The sequence below is a fragment of the Bufo bufo genome, chromosome 5 (genome assembly GCF_905171765.1).
Source record: "Bufo bufo chromosome 5, aBufBuf1.1, whole genome shotgun sequence".
Taxonomy (NCBI): Eukaryota; Metazoa; Chordata; class Amphibia; order Anura; family Bufonidae; genus Bufo; species Bufo bufo.
In genome coordinates this window covers 156,780,078-156,794,424 of record NC_053393.1, presented here as the reverse complement: position 1 = coordinate 156,794,424, position 14,347 = coordinate 156,780,078, and the positions used below count along the sequence as shown (strand labels likewise).

Genomic DNA, 14,347 nt, shown 5'->3' with positions numbered 1-14,347 from the left:
ATTTAGAAAGAAATCAAATTATGATCAGTTCTTTCTGGTTTGTGTTATTTTTTTTTTTTAACAATGCATTACAAAAGGCTGAAGTAACAGTTAAGTTTGTTTTATGCCTGGGGGTACACATGCCAAAGACAGAAAAATGTTGCCTGACACGCATGCAAAATGAATACACTTAAAGATAAGTGCTAAAATAAGACATATGGTACATGATACATAATGAGCAATTTACTGTAAGGCTATTTGCACACATGACTGAAAATGCAGTGGAGAAGTCTGCCGCCGTTTTCCGTGAAAAAAACCCCTCTAAACATAACCTTTAATATATCATGATAAAAATCACTAATTATAGATACCCCCACAAAGAATAACAAGCATAAAATCTTAAGTATGCCCACAATTAAAGTGTAGCCAAATACAAAAACAGATACTGAGGCATTTCCTGGGCACATATGTATAGATGATACCATGTAATAATAATAGTGCGGTTCCTGTGTTTTTGTTCGACGCGTTTCCCCATTGAAGATAGTGATTGGTTCATCAGGGGACGAAATGCAGCAGATTGATGGATGATGGCAACCAAGATGAAGTAGGCTAATTGATCATCCCTCTCCTAGACACGCTTTCTGTGAGTATATGCGGTTTTCCGTGGCAATAACTGCTCCAATATTTGCAGAAAGAAGTGCATGTATTACATGTAGCTTTTGCCGCAGAAATGGCTGGAAATATCACCCTTTCACTGAAAAGTGTCAAATCCATGGTGGAGATTAGGGATGAGCGAATCGACTTCGGATGAAACATCCGAAGTCAATTCACATAAAACTTTGTTTCAATACTGTACGGAGCGAGCGCTCTGTACAGTATTAGAATGTATTGGCTCCGATGAGCGAAGTTATTATTTCGCGAAGTCTTGCAAACTCGGGTTCAGTTCCAAGGTTCGTGAGACTTCAGGAAGTAATAACTTCAGCTCATCGGAGCCAATACATTCTAATACTGTACAGAGCGCTCGCTCCGTACAGTATTGAAACAAAGTTTTATGCGAATCGACTTTGGATGTTTCATCTGAAGTCGATTCGCTCCTCCCTAGTGGAGATCCTCACCATAAATTCACATGCTGCATATTTCAAATCCAGTTTACGTTGTGTTTTTTTACGTAGCGTGTGGATGAGATGACAAAAAATCTTTCACTTTGCTAGCTGGGCATATCTGCCATGTGTAAACAAAAGCTAAGGTGGTCTCTTAGGGTGCAACCAAACAGCATGGTCGTAACCCAGTCGGGCCGTTCTGCGGTCAAGAACTGTGTGGACAATTAGCCCACAAATTCCTTTTATTTAATTAATGAAGACCCCACTATATAGTCAGTCTTAATTGTTAATGGCCGCATGGCAACTTTAATACAGTGCGGCCATTAACAATGAAGACCAATTAAACAGTGTGGTCTTCCTTAGTTAATTAAAAGGCAGCTGCAGGCTAATTAGCCACACGGTTCTTGACCACAGCACGGCTGCAACCCGACGGATCACGACCGAGCTGTGTGGTCGTACCCTTTATGTTTTTTGTTTTGCTTCTTAATAATATGGTGAATAGTAACAGTTTTGAGACTGACATTTTTTTATTTGGACCACAGAATCCATTTTTGTTTAGGTTAGGTTAACATCGGTGTTTAAATTCCAGTATTCTGTGCCAGCATAAGTACACAATACCAGAATTGCTGGATCCGGCATATGCCAAACACTGCCAACTTCCCACAGATCCCATTCCCTATGGAGGTCCGCCAGGTTTCTGGCATGAGTACCAGCATTCTGCCAGACAAAATACTGCTGCATACAATTTTTTGCCTGCTGGAATTTCTGCTGTAGATATGAACCTAGACTTAAAGAAACTGTTCCAGAACCTGATGGAAACTTTACATCATTTTGTATCATTTTTTTTATTGATCCAGTTTTACAATTTTTACCTGAAAACAAGGCAAGTGACCACTGCTGATGGTTGTTTTTTTTTACTAATCTGATTTCAGGCATCTGTGTGCTTTTCCATACAGTAAAACGAACCTAAAACTGGCAGGAATGCAAAATAGACAAAACTGGTGTATTTTTGGGATAGTGTTTTTTTCTATAGAAGCCTTTATTCATTAAGGCTTAATTCACATCAGCTATTTTTTCCATTAGATGAGCAGAACAATGGAAAAAACAGAAGTCCTGGATAGGGCACATAGCTGACCAGAACAGAGCTGAGCAGACTCCATTGACTACAATGGTGTCACGAGGGTGTCAAGAGCCACGTCTGACTCCGTTATACCCGGGGTCAGGAAGTCGCAGCGGGTGGCTGCGCGTTCTATGTATAAAGATTGTGCTGTTTCTTAATGGTAGCTTTCTGGGTTTGCCTTGCAACCCTTTTTGGCTCACTCAGGGATCCGTAGCTTCTTCTCCTCAGCTGTTTCTTGTCCAGCAATCCTAACCTCCTTATATTCCCCTCTCTCACTTCTCTGGTTGCCAGATATAGAGCTTCCTGCCTGGATTTCTATACTGACCCACTGGAGCTGTGTAGTTGTGTTCCCTGGTTGTTGTTCCAGAACGTTACCCTCCGGATCCCTGTTGGGCCTTGGTGGTCTGCTGTTGTTGCCCACCTGGGATAATATGTTTTGTCTGTATTGTCTGTCCTCTCCTTGGTGTTTTCCTCTTAGTGTCAGTGATGCGGACTAGTGATCCCACTGCCCCGTTCACTACATAGGGCTCATCTTAGGGAAAGCCAGGGTTTAGGCACTTGATCGCCGCACGGGTGAGGAACCCGTCTAGGGACGTCAGGGCAGTCAGGTGCCAGCCGCAAGGTGAGTCAGGGGTCACCACTTTTCCCTCTCCCTTGGACAGGGCCTTCCCATTTCCCTCCCTTTGCGTGACACCGGTCATTACAAATGGAGTCCATTCAGTTTCTGTTCAGAATCCTGTTTGAAGGACATTTGAATCCGGTCTTTTTAACAGAATTTGCGATGGAGCCTCCATTGCAGATGTGAACTCGCTCTTAAGCTGATCAGTTTAACTAAAACAAAAACATGGTGTGAAAGGGCCCTTACCACTAAGGAACTGATGGACATTTCCATGAGGATGATCCTTCTTGCTGAGTGAGTAGTGCCATTATTGCCTGCTTTAGGTAGTAATGACCTATGTAAATATAAATTCTTCTAAGCGGCTTTTGCATTTATCAGTAGTAATTTTGTTGATCAATGAAGATCAGGTAGAAACAACAAAATAAGATGAGCACCTACCATATACCTGAGTTGGCACTTACCTCAAGTGAAATAATAAAAACTAAAATAAAAAATACATTGGGGCAGATGTCTCAAAAACTATTCAAAACTATTGCAAAGGAATTTTGGAGTAGTCACCCATGCCAATCAGACCCCTGACATCATCTTGAAACGCTCCCTAAATGTCTGATTTATTCCTCAGTCCTGACAAACAGAACTGGTAAAGGTCTGGAAGACCTGAAGTATATTAGATTGCTGATGGTGTAAGGTTTAAGTATATTTCTTTCATGATCTTCAGGTCTGGGTCTGTGTGGGTTAAATGTTAGTTTTAATTGTCTTTTTGTTCCTGTTCAGGATGGGGCAACCCCTCTCTTTCTTGCGGCCCAGGGAGGCTTCGTGGATGTAGCTCGATTATTGCTGACTTTTGGAGCAAAGTCAAATCAACCACGACAGGTAACCATATACATCCAGTTCTTCTTCGTCCCTCCTCTGTAGCCAGCAGAACCTGCTTGGTCTGTGTACTCTTTCACTTCGCTCTCCCTCAGCTCTTACAAGTTTAATGTTTGACGAAGAAAGCCATTTCTCTATCAGCTACAAAGTATAGATTTATGAACTAGTTCCAAGAATATAGCTGTGCAAAGGGCAACTGCTCATTATAAACTGACCTCCACCACGTATTCCAATTTCAAATGGAATTTCACCGCTCTACTTGATGTGACAATTTACTGTAGTCAGGACATTGCTTTACTTTATCAACAATTTTCATACAAATTTTTACTTATATGAGTTTTCCTTAAAGGGGGTTTCCACTCTTTAGATATTGATAATCTCTCCTCTGGACAGGTAATCAATACGTGATTGGTCGTGGTGGTGGCGTGACTCACAGATTAGCAGGGGCGGATTAAGGGCATCATATGCCCAGCGCTGTCTACCCAATTCGGGGTCCCTCCCTTCATTTTCCCCTGACATCCCCCCTTCTGTGTGCCGTCCAATCGTTTTTTTTTCCTGTATAAAGAGCCTTTGGTGGTCCATGAGTGCTGCATGTGACAGCCTAGGCCATGTGACATCACAATTATCAGTCACATGGCCTTGGTGCAGTTCAGTCCCATCCAGGTGAATAGGGCTGAGCTGCAATACCAAGCATAGCTGATATTATATGGACAGCGCTGTGCTTCCTAAGCAGTGAGGAGACCGTGGCACTCACTGGAGCACCACTATCTTCAAACTGCTGAAACTTATGTTATCTGTAGTTATCTGATAGATATTAGATGTCACCTGCAGGTCTATGTAGCTCTCTGAGTACAGAAAATGTAGTAGATGTTCCCTGCAGTCCTATGCAACACCCTGGATAACACAGTGACAACCCTATGGGTGCAGATAACATAGTAGATGTCCCCTGCAGTCCTATGTAATGTCCCAGATAAAACACCAATAACTCTCTGGGTACAGATAATGTAGTAGATGTTTCCTGCAGTCTTATGTAAGACCACAGATAATACAGGACTGCAGGGAACATCTCTGGGTACAGATAATGTAGCAGATGTTACCTGCCTTCTGGCGCTGCTCCTCTGACCTCCTCCTTTTCCGGCTAGGATGCAGCATTGGCATCAGGAGGGGGATGCAGGTAATGCCAGCAGCTGAGAGCGAGCCTTCAATAGAAGCTGTGCAGCTGCCTAGCCTAGGTGGACAGTACAGTGCTATGCGCTTCTGAATTCATAACGTGTGCATGTGGCCGTTGGGGCGGTGTTGGGCTCCACAGAAATGTTGGGCCTCGGTCTGTTGACCAAAACACACCTATTATAATCCGCTATTGCTGATCAGCTGTTTGTGGTAGCCACCATGGATGGAACCAGAAATTAGAAGGCTCTGTCCACTATGTAGTGGCCATGCTGGTGTACTGCAACTCAGCTCCCATTCAAGTCAAAGGAGTAGAAACATAGAAACATAGAATGTGTCGGCAGATAAGAACCATTTGGCCCATCTAGTCTGCCCAATATACTGAATACTATGGATAGCCCCATTAACCCATTACACAGTGGACAGCGTATTCTGCTTCTGACTGTTTAGTTTCCAGTGCTGGCGGCCACTGAAAACAGCTGATTAGAGGGGCTGCTCAGTGTCAGACCCCCGCTGATCAGATAATGGTGACCATAAATGGCCATCAATGTCTAAGAGGTGGAAACCCTGTTATATATAGATTGTGCTGTATAAGCATAAGTGTCCATTATAGAAACAGCCCTACGGCTAAACCACCCTTTGTCTTCATGGTCCAATTATCTGCCAAATATTCTGCATTAAAAGGGTATACCGGGAGTAAAATATTGATGGCACCCCCACCAATCAGCTATTTGAAGAGCTTGTGGAGCTCCAGTGAGTGCTGCAGCCCCTTCTTAGGCCTTTGATGTCACATAGTCTACTCTGTACGTATGTGCAGCTCAGTCCCATTCAAGTGAGAAACCAAGTACAGCCATTACACATTGTACAGCGATGTGCTTGGTATGCTGTGAGGAGACCATGGTCACAGGAGTTCCTTGCCTCTTCAGACAGCTAGATATTGATGACCTCCACCGTGGATTCTAAATGTAAGACAGGTTAGACAGCATCCAAGTTTTCTTACATTTAAAACAGAACCAGGCGTAGAAAATGAAGAATGAGATGGGCCTGCCGGCCTGCCCCCTTCCCTGTCCATATCACGGCCACTTTTTTAGTGAGCAGGGAATAAGTCGCAGATTCTGACACACCATGGCGTGCGACAGAATCTGCACCATATATACGCCACAAAAGTGGCACATATCTGGTCATAAATGGTCCCCATAATCATTTTCACATCGTAGCACAGAGCCTGGCACTGGCATAAAAACTGCTGCGTCGTTACAATGTTTTTGCCGTGTTCCTTTAGTCATAGTGCTTCCCTTCTGCCATGATACATCAGAATGGGGCTAAACAGTGAATTTACAGTGAGCTAGTCGAATGGTACAAACTCTATAGTAAAGCGCATGTCGCCATCTGCTGGCAATTTTAAAGTAGCACGTCACTTGTATTTTCTGAAGCAGCGTGGCACACTCACACATAAAAGAAATGCTGATTATATGTGCACTGGTCCTGACGCAATGAGTGCCTATGTCTGGCTGGTAAATTGCTATAAAACTAGGTGGCATCTGTTATCTGCAGGGCCTATGATGTTAGAGCATTGAGAAAATACCCTAAAGCATTCATCAAACAATTACAGATCCTCTGTTTGTAAGATTTGGTTCCCATTAGTGTGTTCATACTTTTTCTGCCAAACGTATGTGACAAGATGTGTAACATGGTGGCAGCTTATACCTGTATAGACTTCAGAGTCCCCACAAACTACCACGTGTGTACTCCTCCTGCATCTTAAAGGGCATCTGTCGGAAGATTTGTAGCTATGAAGCTGGCTGACCTGTTGTATGTGCGCTAGGCAGCTGAAGGCATCTGTGGTGGTCCCATGTTCATATGTGCTGCATTGCTAAGGAAAATGAGGTTTTAATATATGCAAATGAGCCTCTAAGAGCAACAGGGGTGTTGCCGTTACACCTAGTGGATCTGCACTCTCTGCAACTACCGCGCTTCCTGCACTTTGACAGGACCAGGCAGTGTACATATCATCACACCTGGCCTGGTCAATCAATGGGCAGAGGGCACAGCAGTTACAAAGAGAGCAGAGTCTCTAGGAGTAATAGCAACGCCCCTGTTGCTCCTAGAGGCTCATTTGCATATATTAAAACTTCATTTTTCTCAGCAATGAAGAGGAACATGAGACCAACACAAATGCTTTCAGTTGCCAAGCGCACATGTAAGAGGTCAGCCAAGTTTCATAGGTACAAATCTGCTGACAGATGCCCTTTAAAGCCCCCTGAATGGAGGAATGGGTGTAGAGTGATGTTCAATTAGATGACAGATGCCCTTTATCGATTTTAAGTATCTACCGTAATTAAAAGTAATGCACACATAAAAATATAAGGTAGGTCGACATGTTAGTGCCTTAGTGGACTTAACTTATTGCAACAAATTGGATACTTCATATATCACAACATTTTTTCTTCAGGATGGAACAACGGCTCTCTGGATAGCGGCACAGCTGGGATACAATGAGGTGGTGAGAGTCCTTCTGCTGAGAGGAGCTGATCGTGATGCTGTGCGGACAGTAAGACCAAGTGACTTGTCAGTAATTATCAGTCGGGTTGAGTGAATGAAGTATCTGACTTCGATCCGAATTTCAGAAAAAATTAGAAGACGAATTTTCTTGCGTGTTCCGGTTAACTAATCTATTTTTCCTGAAATAGCGGTAAAAAAAAAAAAAAAACATACCCATACCTTATCCATTTGCGTGTGAAGACGCTGTTGCGGCCATCTGAATTGCAGAAACAGCGTAAAATCTCACGCTGGGTGACATGTGCGTCACCGCTCCCGGCCAGCGTGATGATGTCATCGAGATTTCGCTTGGTGTCTTCACCTTATCTACTTGCATGCGTTGTAACACTTGCTGCTCACTAGAGACAGAGGCAGCAGGCCCGCCCTATCCAGTGGGGAGTGAGAGTTTGAAGAGTGAGTGTCCCCACAAATTCAAGTGAATGCAGTAGTTTTTTTCTGTTATTTTAACCCCTGGGCTGGTGTGCATTCTTGTTAGTCACTGTTTTATTAAGTTTAAGGGGCACACTGGGTTGCACGGCGAGGAGAGTCAGTAACCAGGCCAGATTAACCAAACGAAAGTCTCTCTTTACTGTGTACAAAATAGAATTTTATTTATTTTATACACTTATATAGCACTATATTCTGCAGCGCTTTACAGACATTAGCCTCCAACTGTCCCCAATGGAGCTCACAATCTAAGGTCCCTATCAGTATGTCGTTGGAAGAAACCCACACAAACACAGGGAGAACATACAAACTCCATGCAGATGTTGTCCTTGGTCGGATTTGAACCTAGGACCCCAGTGCTGCAAGGTACCAGTGCTAACCACTGAGCCACTGGATTTGTAGTATAGTCAGCAATTATCTTTACACAGTGGAAATTCTCCTCAGATGTCCAAGCATGAGCTAAGCAAGTAGTTGAAAACCAAAGAAATACAATGTGGGGTGACTATCAACTCCTCTCTGTTGAGAGTGGATATATGTGTTTTTTTTCTAGTAAAAGAGGTGACAATCAATTTAGCCACTATGGACTAGGTAGCACTGGATGTATGAGGTTTAAATGCATCCACAGTTCCTTTTAGTTTGTTGTCCTATATACCTCTATATGCATTCTATTAATGTATTATTACCTATATGCATTCTATTAATGTACCCTGGACCAACTTAGGGTCTTTGTGTTCTCAAGCAAGTAGTTGGCAGCAATTGCCCTCTGATTACTCTTTCTCTTGTTAAAGTCTCTGGAACCGGCATCTCTGGCGGGCAACTGCAATCTAGCAACCGTAGCTGTAGTGCCCACTAATCTGAATAGTAGAGGGTGTCTTAATAGGTTACCCCTTTCTCGCAGCAGGGTCTGGAACGATTAATGATGGGTTACCTTGCAGACTCTATCCCATGCAAATCCCCTTTCAGATCTTCCTCTCTTTCATCCCCTGGAGCTCGTGGAGATAGTAAAGGCTCCTGGGCTTGAAGCTGGAGTCTGAGGGAGAGGAGTACATAGAGACTTCTCCCTACCTCCTCCCTCTTTACAGCTAGACTATTCTGAACCTTCTGGAGCTAGGGGTGAGGCCAGGATGGTTAACTCTGCCCATGCCTGTCTCATGTTTACACATGCTAGGTGTACAGTACACACTTTTAATCACATTACAAACCAAACATTTGCAAATACTCCCTTCCACTGGAGTACTGCAATCATCCTATAAGAAATAGACAATAGTAGCATGTATTTGGCTTCAAAGTCAGCTCCAAATGGCACTGTCTTCCTACAGTTCTTTGGAGTTCATAATTGTGTCAGTGCCTGGGCCCTCTGGTATTCTGGTGGGCAGATCTGACACTGTACAAAGGTATATTTGGGGGGACCATGAAAAGCTCTGTTTGGTTATACAGCTGAACTTCTATCTCCTTTGTGATGTTAAGGGGTCTATAGATTACACAAAGTATTATTTTTTCACTGTTTCTATCCCTTTGTAATTCCACCTATAAGTTTTTCACATCCTCACCATCATCACCCCCAATTGCCTCTTTCATACTCGCCTTCATATCACTTCTCACATACAGGCACACGCCACCGCCTTTTCTATTGACCCTGTCTTTCCTAAATAGTGTAAAACCCTGAATATTAACATCCCAGTCAGGTGAAGAGTCAAACCATATCTCAGCCATGACTTCTGGCATTTGTGAAAATACATTTTAAATTACTGTTACCTGTAAAGTGAATATCTGGGATTTTTTGGGTACCTTGGTTGATATTGTTGGTATGTAACTGGTCCATGTTACCAGCAGCTTTATTTTTCATTGGTGTACAGTTCTGCCCAGTCTTCTTCCTACTTTCCTAACTAAATCCCCACTGTCCCCTCCTATATCACATTCTCTATCTACACTACTCCCTTATTAGTATGACCTCCTCCCCCCAGGTTCTAGTTTAAAAGTTTCTCCAGCCATCTAACCATTCTTTCCCCCAGAGCAGCTCCAGGGGCCTCAAAGTTTCTTTACTGTAAGAACTGTGAAGCTGTGGAATAGACTACCTCTGGACATGGTCACAGCAGGAACAGTGGACAGTTTTAAAAAGAGTTTATATGAATTCTTAAAAGTATATAACATGAATGCTTATGAAAATCTGAAGAAATCTGAGTCTCATTTTATTCTGGGATTCGTGTCCCAACCTATCCCTTGGTTGAACTTGATGGACTTATGTCTTTTGTCAAACATATTAACTATGTAACTATGTAATTCCATGTCTTTTGTTTTTCAATTCCTGACAGGATGGGACCACTGCACTGTTCAAAGCTGCATCAAAAGGCTTCAGTGATGTAATAGAAGAGCTGCTAAAGTTTTCTCCCACACTTGGTGTTTTAAAGGTAAAAAAATGATCCGAAAAACTGATAATACTTACATAACCATACATCAAAGCACAAAGGGCTAATTTATCAAGCTCTGCAAGCCAGAATTCTTGTTCAAAGAGCTGAAAGTAGAGGCTTTGTGAAGTTTTGGGGGTCACTTAGGCACTTTTGTGACATATTTATGAAGTGCAACTTTTTAAAGAGAACCTGTCAGCTAAAAAACGCACCATAAACCCTCAATATTTCCTTACGGATGTTCTCATCATGTTTCTAAATTAGTTTTTTGCTTTGCTCTCTGAAAACAGTTCAATTGGGCGGCATGCCATATGTAAATTAAGTTCTTGAAGTCAACAGCTTTCTGGCTTGAAGTCAAGCTTGCCGTGCCCGCTTCTCGCCCCTTCACATTTGATTGATGGCCTCCGTTTAATTTCATGTAGGAATCCAGCTTGAAATTTCATGCATGCGCTGCATTGTTGGGATACCGGCGCCTGCTCATTCTTCCCTGCTGCTGTGTACTTGTCTTAAGCAGCTCAACGCAGGTACAGGCTCACCTGTGCACGAGTGCGCCACAAAACAATCCCGTATGTACATGTCACTAACAGGACCAGGAGCATTATTTGTTTTGTGGTGCGCTTGTGCACAGGTGAGCCTGTACCTGCGCTGAGCTGCTTAAGACAAGTACACAGCACAGTACAATGCGCAGGTGCCAGTATCCCAACAATACAGCACATGCGTGAAATTTCAAGCTGGATTCGTACATGAAATTAAATGGAGGGCATCAATCAAATGTGAAGGGGGGAGAAGGGGGCCCTGCGAGCTTGCCGCTGCCCCCTTGAATTCATTTACATACGGAATGTGGGGGAATCAAACATTTTATTCAGCGATTAGGTGGATCAGAGAGCAAAGAAAAAAACAACTTTAGAAACACGATAGGAACATCTGTACGGTAATATTGGGGGTTTATAGTGTGTTTTTGGCTGACAGGTTCCCTTTAAAAAGTCACAAAAAAGTTGCAACTCAACACCAGGCATACTTTTACTGAATTAGGCTCAACTATATTGTAGTTTTGCCAAATTTATTATTACTTTGCGCTATTTTCATAAATGTGGCGCAGGTACGTATAGCAACTTCATTCTAAAGACTAACCTCAAATACAACTACAATGAGAAATTCCCCCCAATGTCTACAAGTTGCCACTCTGTAATAATGTCAGGAATATTCTGTTTATAACTATTTATAGGGTGGGAAAATATAAAAATAAGGCCTCAATTGCTATGTAAGCAGAATAATTTATAAAAATATAATACTGGAATCATGGGGACTGAACATATTATTCCATAGCAATTATATATTAGATTTTAGTAGTGCATGGTTAGATAAGTGGCTCCAAGACCCATCAATCACTGAACACCTATAAGTGAAACAAATAGATTACACTGGAGAAAAACTCCATCCTGGATTTTATCTGTTAGTATTATTACTTACTGTTTCTAAAACTTTACTTGTATTATCCATTAGGCAACAAGTTCATCTTTTGACTTAGTAGGAAGAACGATCTTAAGATATCACTGATGACTTCACTGTTTATGTGATAATCAATCTCATTTTCTCTAGAATGGATCCTCAGCCCTCCATGCTGCAGTTCTTGGTGGGAACCTTAAATCCGTTTCTCTCCTTTTAGAAGCTGGAGCCAACCCTACAATTAGAAATAAAGTGAGTTACTACTGTAATAATTAATTTAATGTACTGTATTATCTATACACATTGCTCAGTGGATCTGATTCTCAGAATGCCAGTGCTGATAGTAACAGAATTTGCAGATACCTCAGCTACCAAATTAATGACATGCATTGAAGGGGTTTCCGACCTCCCCCAAACCAGCAGTTGTCATAAAATATTAAAAGAATGCTCATCAATAATTAAGTCTCGGAACACCCATCATATCTCACTGTCACTCCAGTTCATTCTATGACAATAAGACTGTAATTTACCATTATTAATTTTTTTGCAGGCAAATGAACGACCGGCAGATCTTACCAAAAATGAACGAATGTTACGTCTCCTAAAGACAGCAGAAGCAATTAAAAGTTCCCTGTCTTAAGATGTATTATTTATTCCATTTGGTTTAATATAGCATATTTTGCCCTGTTTTACTGCTGCAAGCCTGATACTCAGCTGGCTCTTCACATTGTGCTAATGTATATTATTTAGGAAAATATTGCAATTCTAGATAGAAAAATGGGAATTTCATATGACCCATAATGCCTTTACCAGCTAAGTCCTAAGACAGTTTTAATGTAAATACTGAGCCATACATACTCAAGGGTCAATATATGTGCCAGCATATTAGGTAGTTCCAGATGGAAAAGATATCAGGGGAAAAATCATGTAGGACATGTTCAGATCACAACAGTTAGTTACAAAGTGAACAACATACTGTACAATTACAGCAATACTTTAAAAATGTTAATATGAAAAGTTTTTGGCAGTGGGCAACTAGAGACTCTTCAATTTAAGAAAATTGTAAGCAGCGCCGAGACAGGGTACACCAGGCAAATGCCCCCCCCCCCCCCCCCGAATCAATTTAAACTGACCCAACTTTCTAAAACACATTTTAAAAGAAGCAGGTACGGGTATACCGAATGTAAATCCAGTGACTTAGGCTCCTTTCACATTAGCGTTTTTGCGGATCCGTCATGGGTCTGCAAAAATGCTTCTGTTACAATAATACAACTGCAATGATCCGTCATGAACGGATCCGGTTGTATTATGTCTTCTATAGCCATGCTGGATCCATCTTGAACACCATTGAAAGTCAATGGGAGACGGACCGCTTTTGAAAGATCCTCACAAACAGAAAGCCAAAACGCGAGTGTGAAAGTAGCCTTACAAGTGATGTCTCCATGGATTTCAGTTGTTCACTTCCCTTTTCTTTTTAAATTGGTCCAGATGCTCATGCACAGACATATTCTACCAGGGGTATGCAGCCCCCTCTGCCACATAAAAGGACACAAGTATTAATAAATGCCATACTGTTACAGATTTTCCTCTATAGCAAAGAAACCCCTATCCAGCTACCCTCTTTAACTCTGCCATCCTGTAGCCTCCACCAATACTGTGCCCACTGCTTCCCATATTCCCCCATTAGTTTTCTTTTAAACTGCTTAGAATGTTATAAAATAATAAAAATAGTGAAACTTTACTGATCCCACCCCTTGCTTCTCAATCACTGCCCACAGCGGCCTCATGTCCAAATGGAGGGGGACTTGGAAGTACAGAGACCAGTGAGAACACAGGAAGCAGCGGAAGAAGAGCAACATTCTAGTCAATTTTCAAAACTAATTTAAACCCTTCATAACACAGACCCCAGATGAGACCCCAAAATGTATAGACTTCCACACCAGACCCTAAAATTAATAGACCTCCAGACCAGACTCCAAAGTGAATACAAACTCCAGAGAAACCCCAAAATTTATACAGACCTCCACATTCCAGAATTAATGCAGACCAGACCAGATCTCAAAATTAATCCAGATGTCAGATTAGTCCCCAGAATTCATACAGACCCCTGATTAGACCCTAAGTCAGACCCAAATTCATTCAGACCCCAGAGCAGACACCAAATTTATACAGACAACAATTTATACAGGTAACCCCCACCTCACTCCTCTGTCCAAAAAATGCAGACCAAAAAGAAAATATATACTCCCTTCTCTGCTCCTCCTCCGGCACCACCACTCTTGGTTTAGCACTTTGTCCTGGCATCAGTGTTGCATTGTGTCCTGATGTCGCACAGAGCCAGGTCATAGTGTCTTGGAGTCTTTGTGTTGCTAGGACATAGTGAATCACTGGAGCAACCACAGTATCTCCCCACATACACTGAACACTCCCTTCCCCCACAGTATCTCCCCTCATACTCTGAGCATCCCCATCCCCCACAGTATCTCCCCACATACACAGAGCTCGCCCCCCAACAGTATCTGCCCCTCATAAACTGAGAACCCCTACAATATCTGCCCCTCATAATGAGAGTAACTCCCACAGTATCTGCCCCTTGTACACTGGGCACCCCCACAGTATCAGCCCCTCATACACTGAGCACTCCCCCCCAATAGTA

The 14,347-nt window shown here is 42.4% G+C and overlaps 1 protein-coding gene across 3 annotated transcripts in view; it reads left to right on the top strand.

The window, feature by feature from the left end:
• ANKRD29 (ankyrin repeat domain 29) overlaps positions 1-13,004 on the top strand; it is a 48,779-nt gene extending 35,775 nt beyond the window's left edge. For all 3 annotated transcript variants that reach the window (XM_040433148.1, XM_040433149.1, XM_040433150.1), the window contains 5 exons: positions 3,593-3,691; positions 7,308-7,406; positions 10,153-10,248; positions 11,845-11,943; positions 12,242-13,004. In XM_040433148.1, the coding sequence (XP_040289082.1) occupies positions 3,593-3,691; positions 7,308-7,406; positions 10,153-10,248; positions 11,845-11,943; positions 12,242-12,331 (483 nt within the window). In that variant the 3' untranslated portion in view covers positions 12,332-13,004. The remainder of the gene's footprint in view (positions 1-3,592; positions 3,692-7,307; positions 7,407-10,152; positions 10,249-11,844; positions 11,944-12,241) is intronic.
• Positions 13,005-14,347: the final 1,343 nt, after the last annotated feature.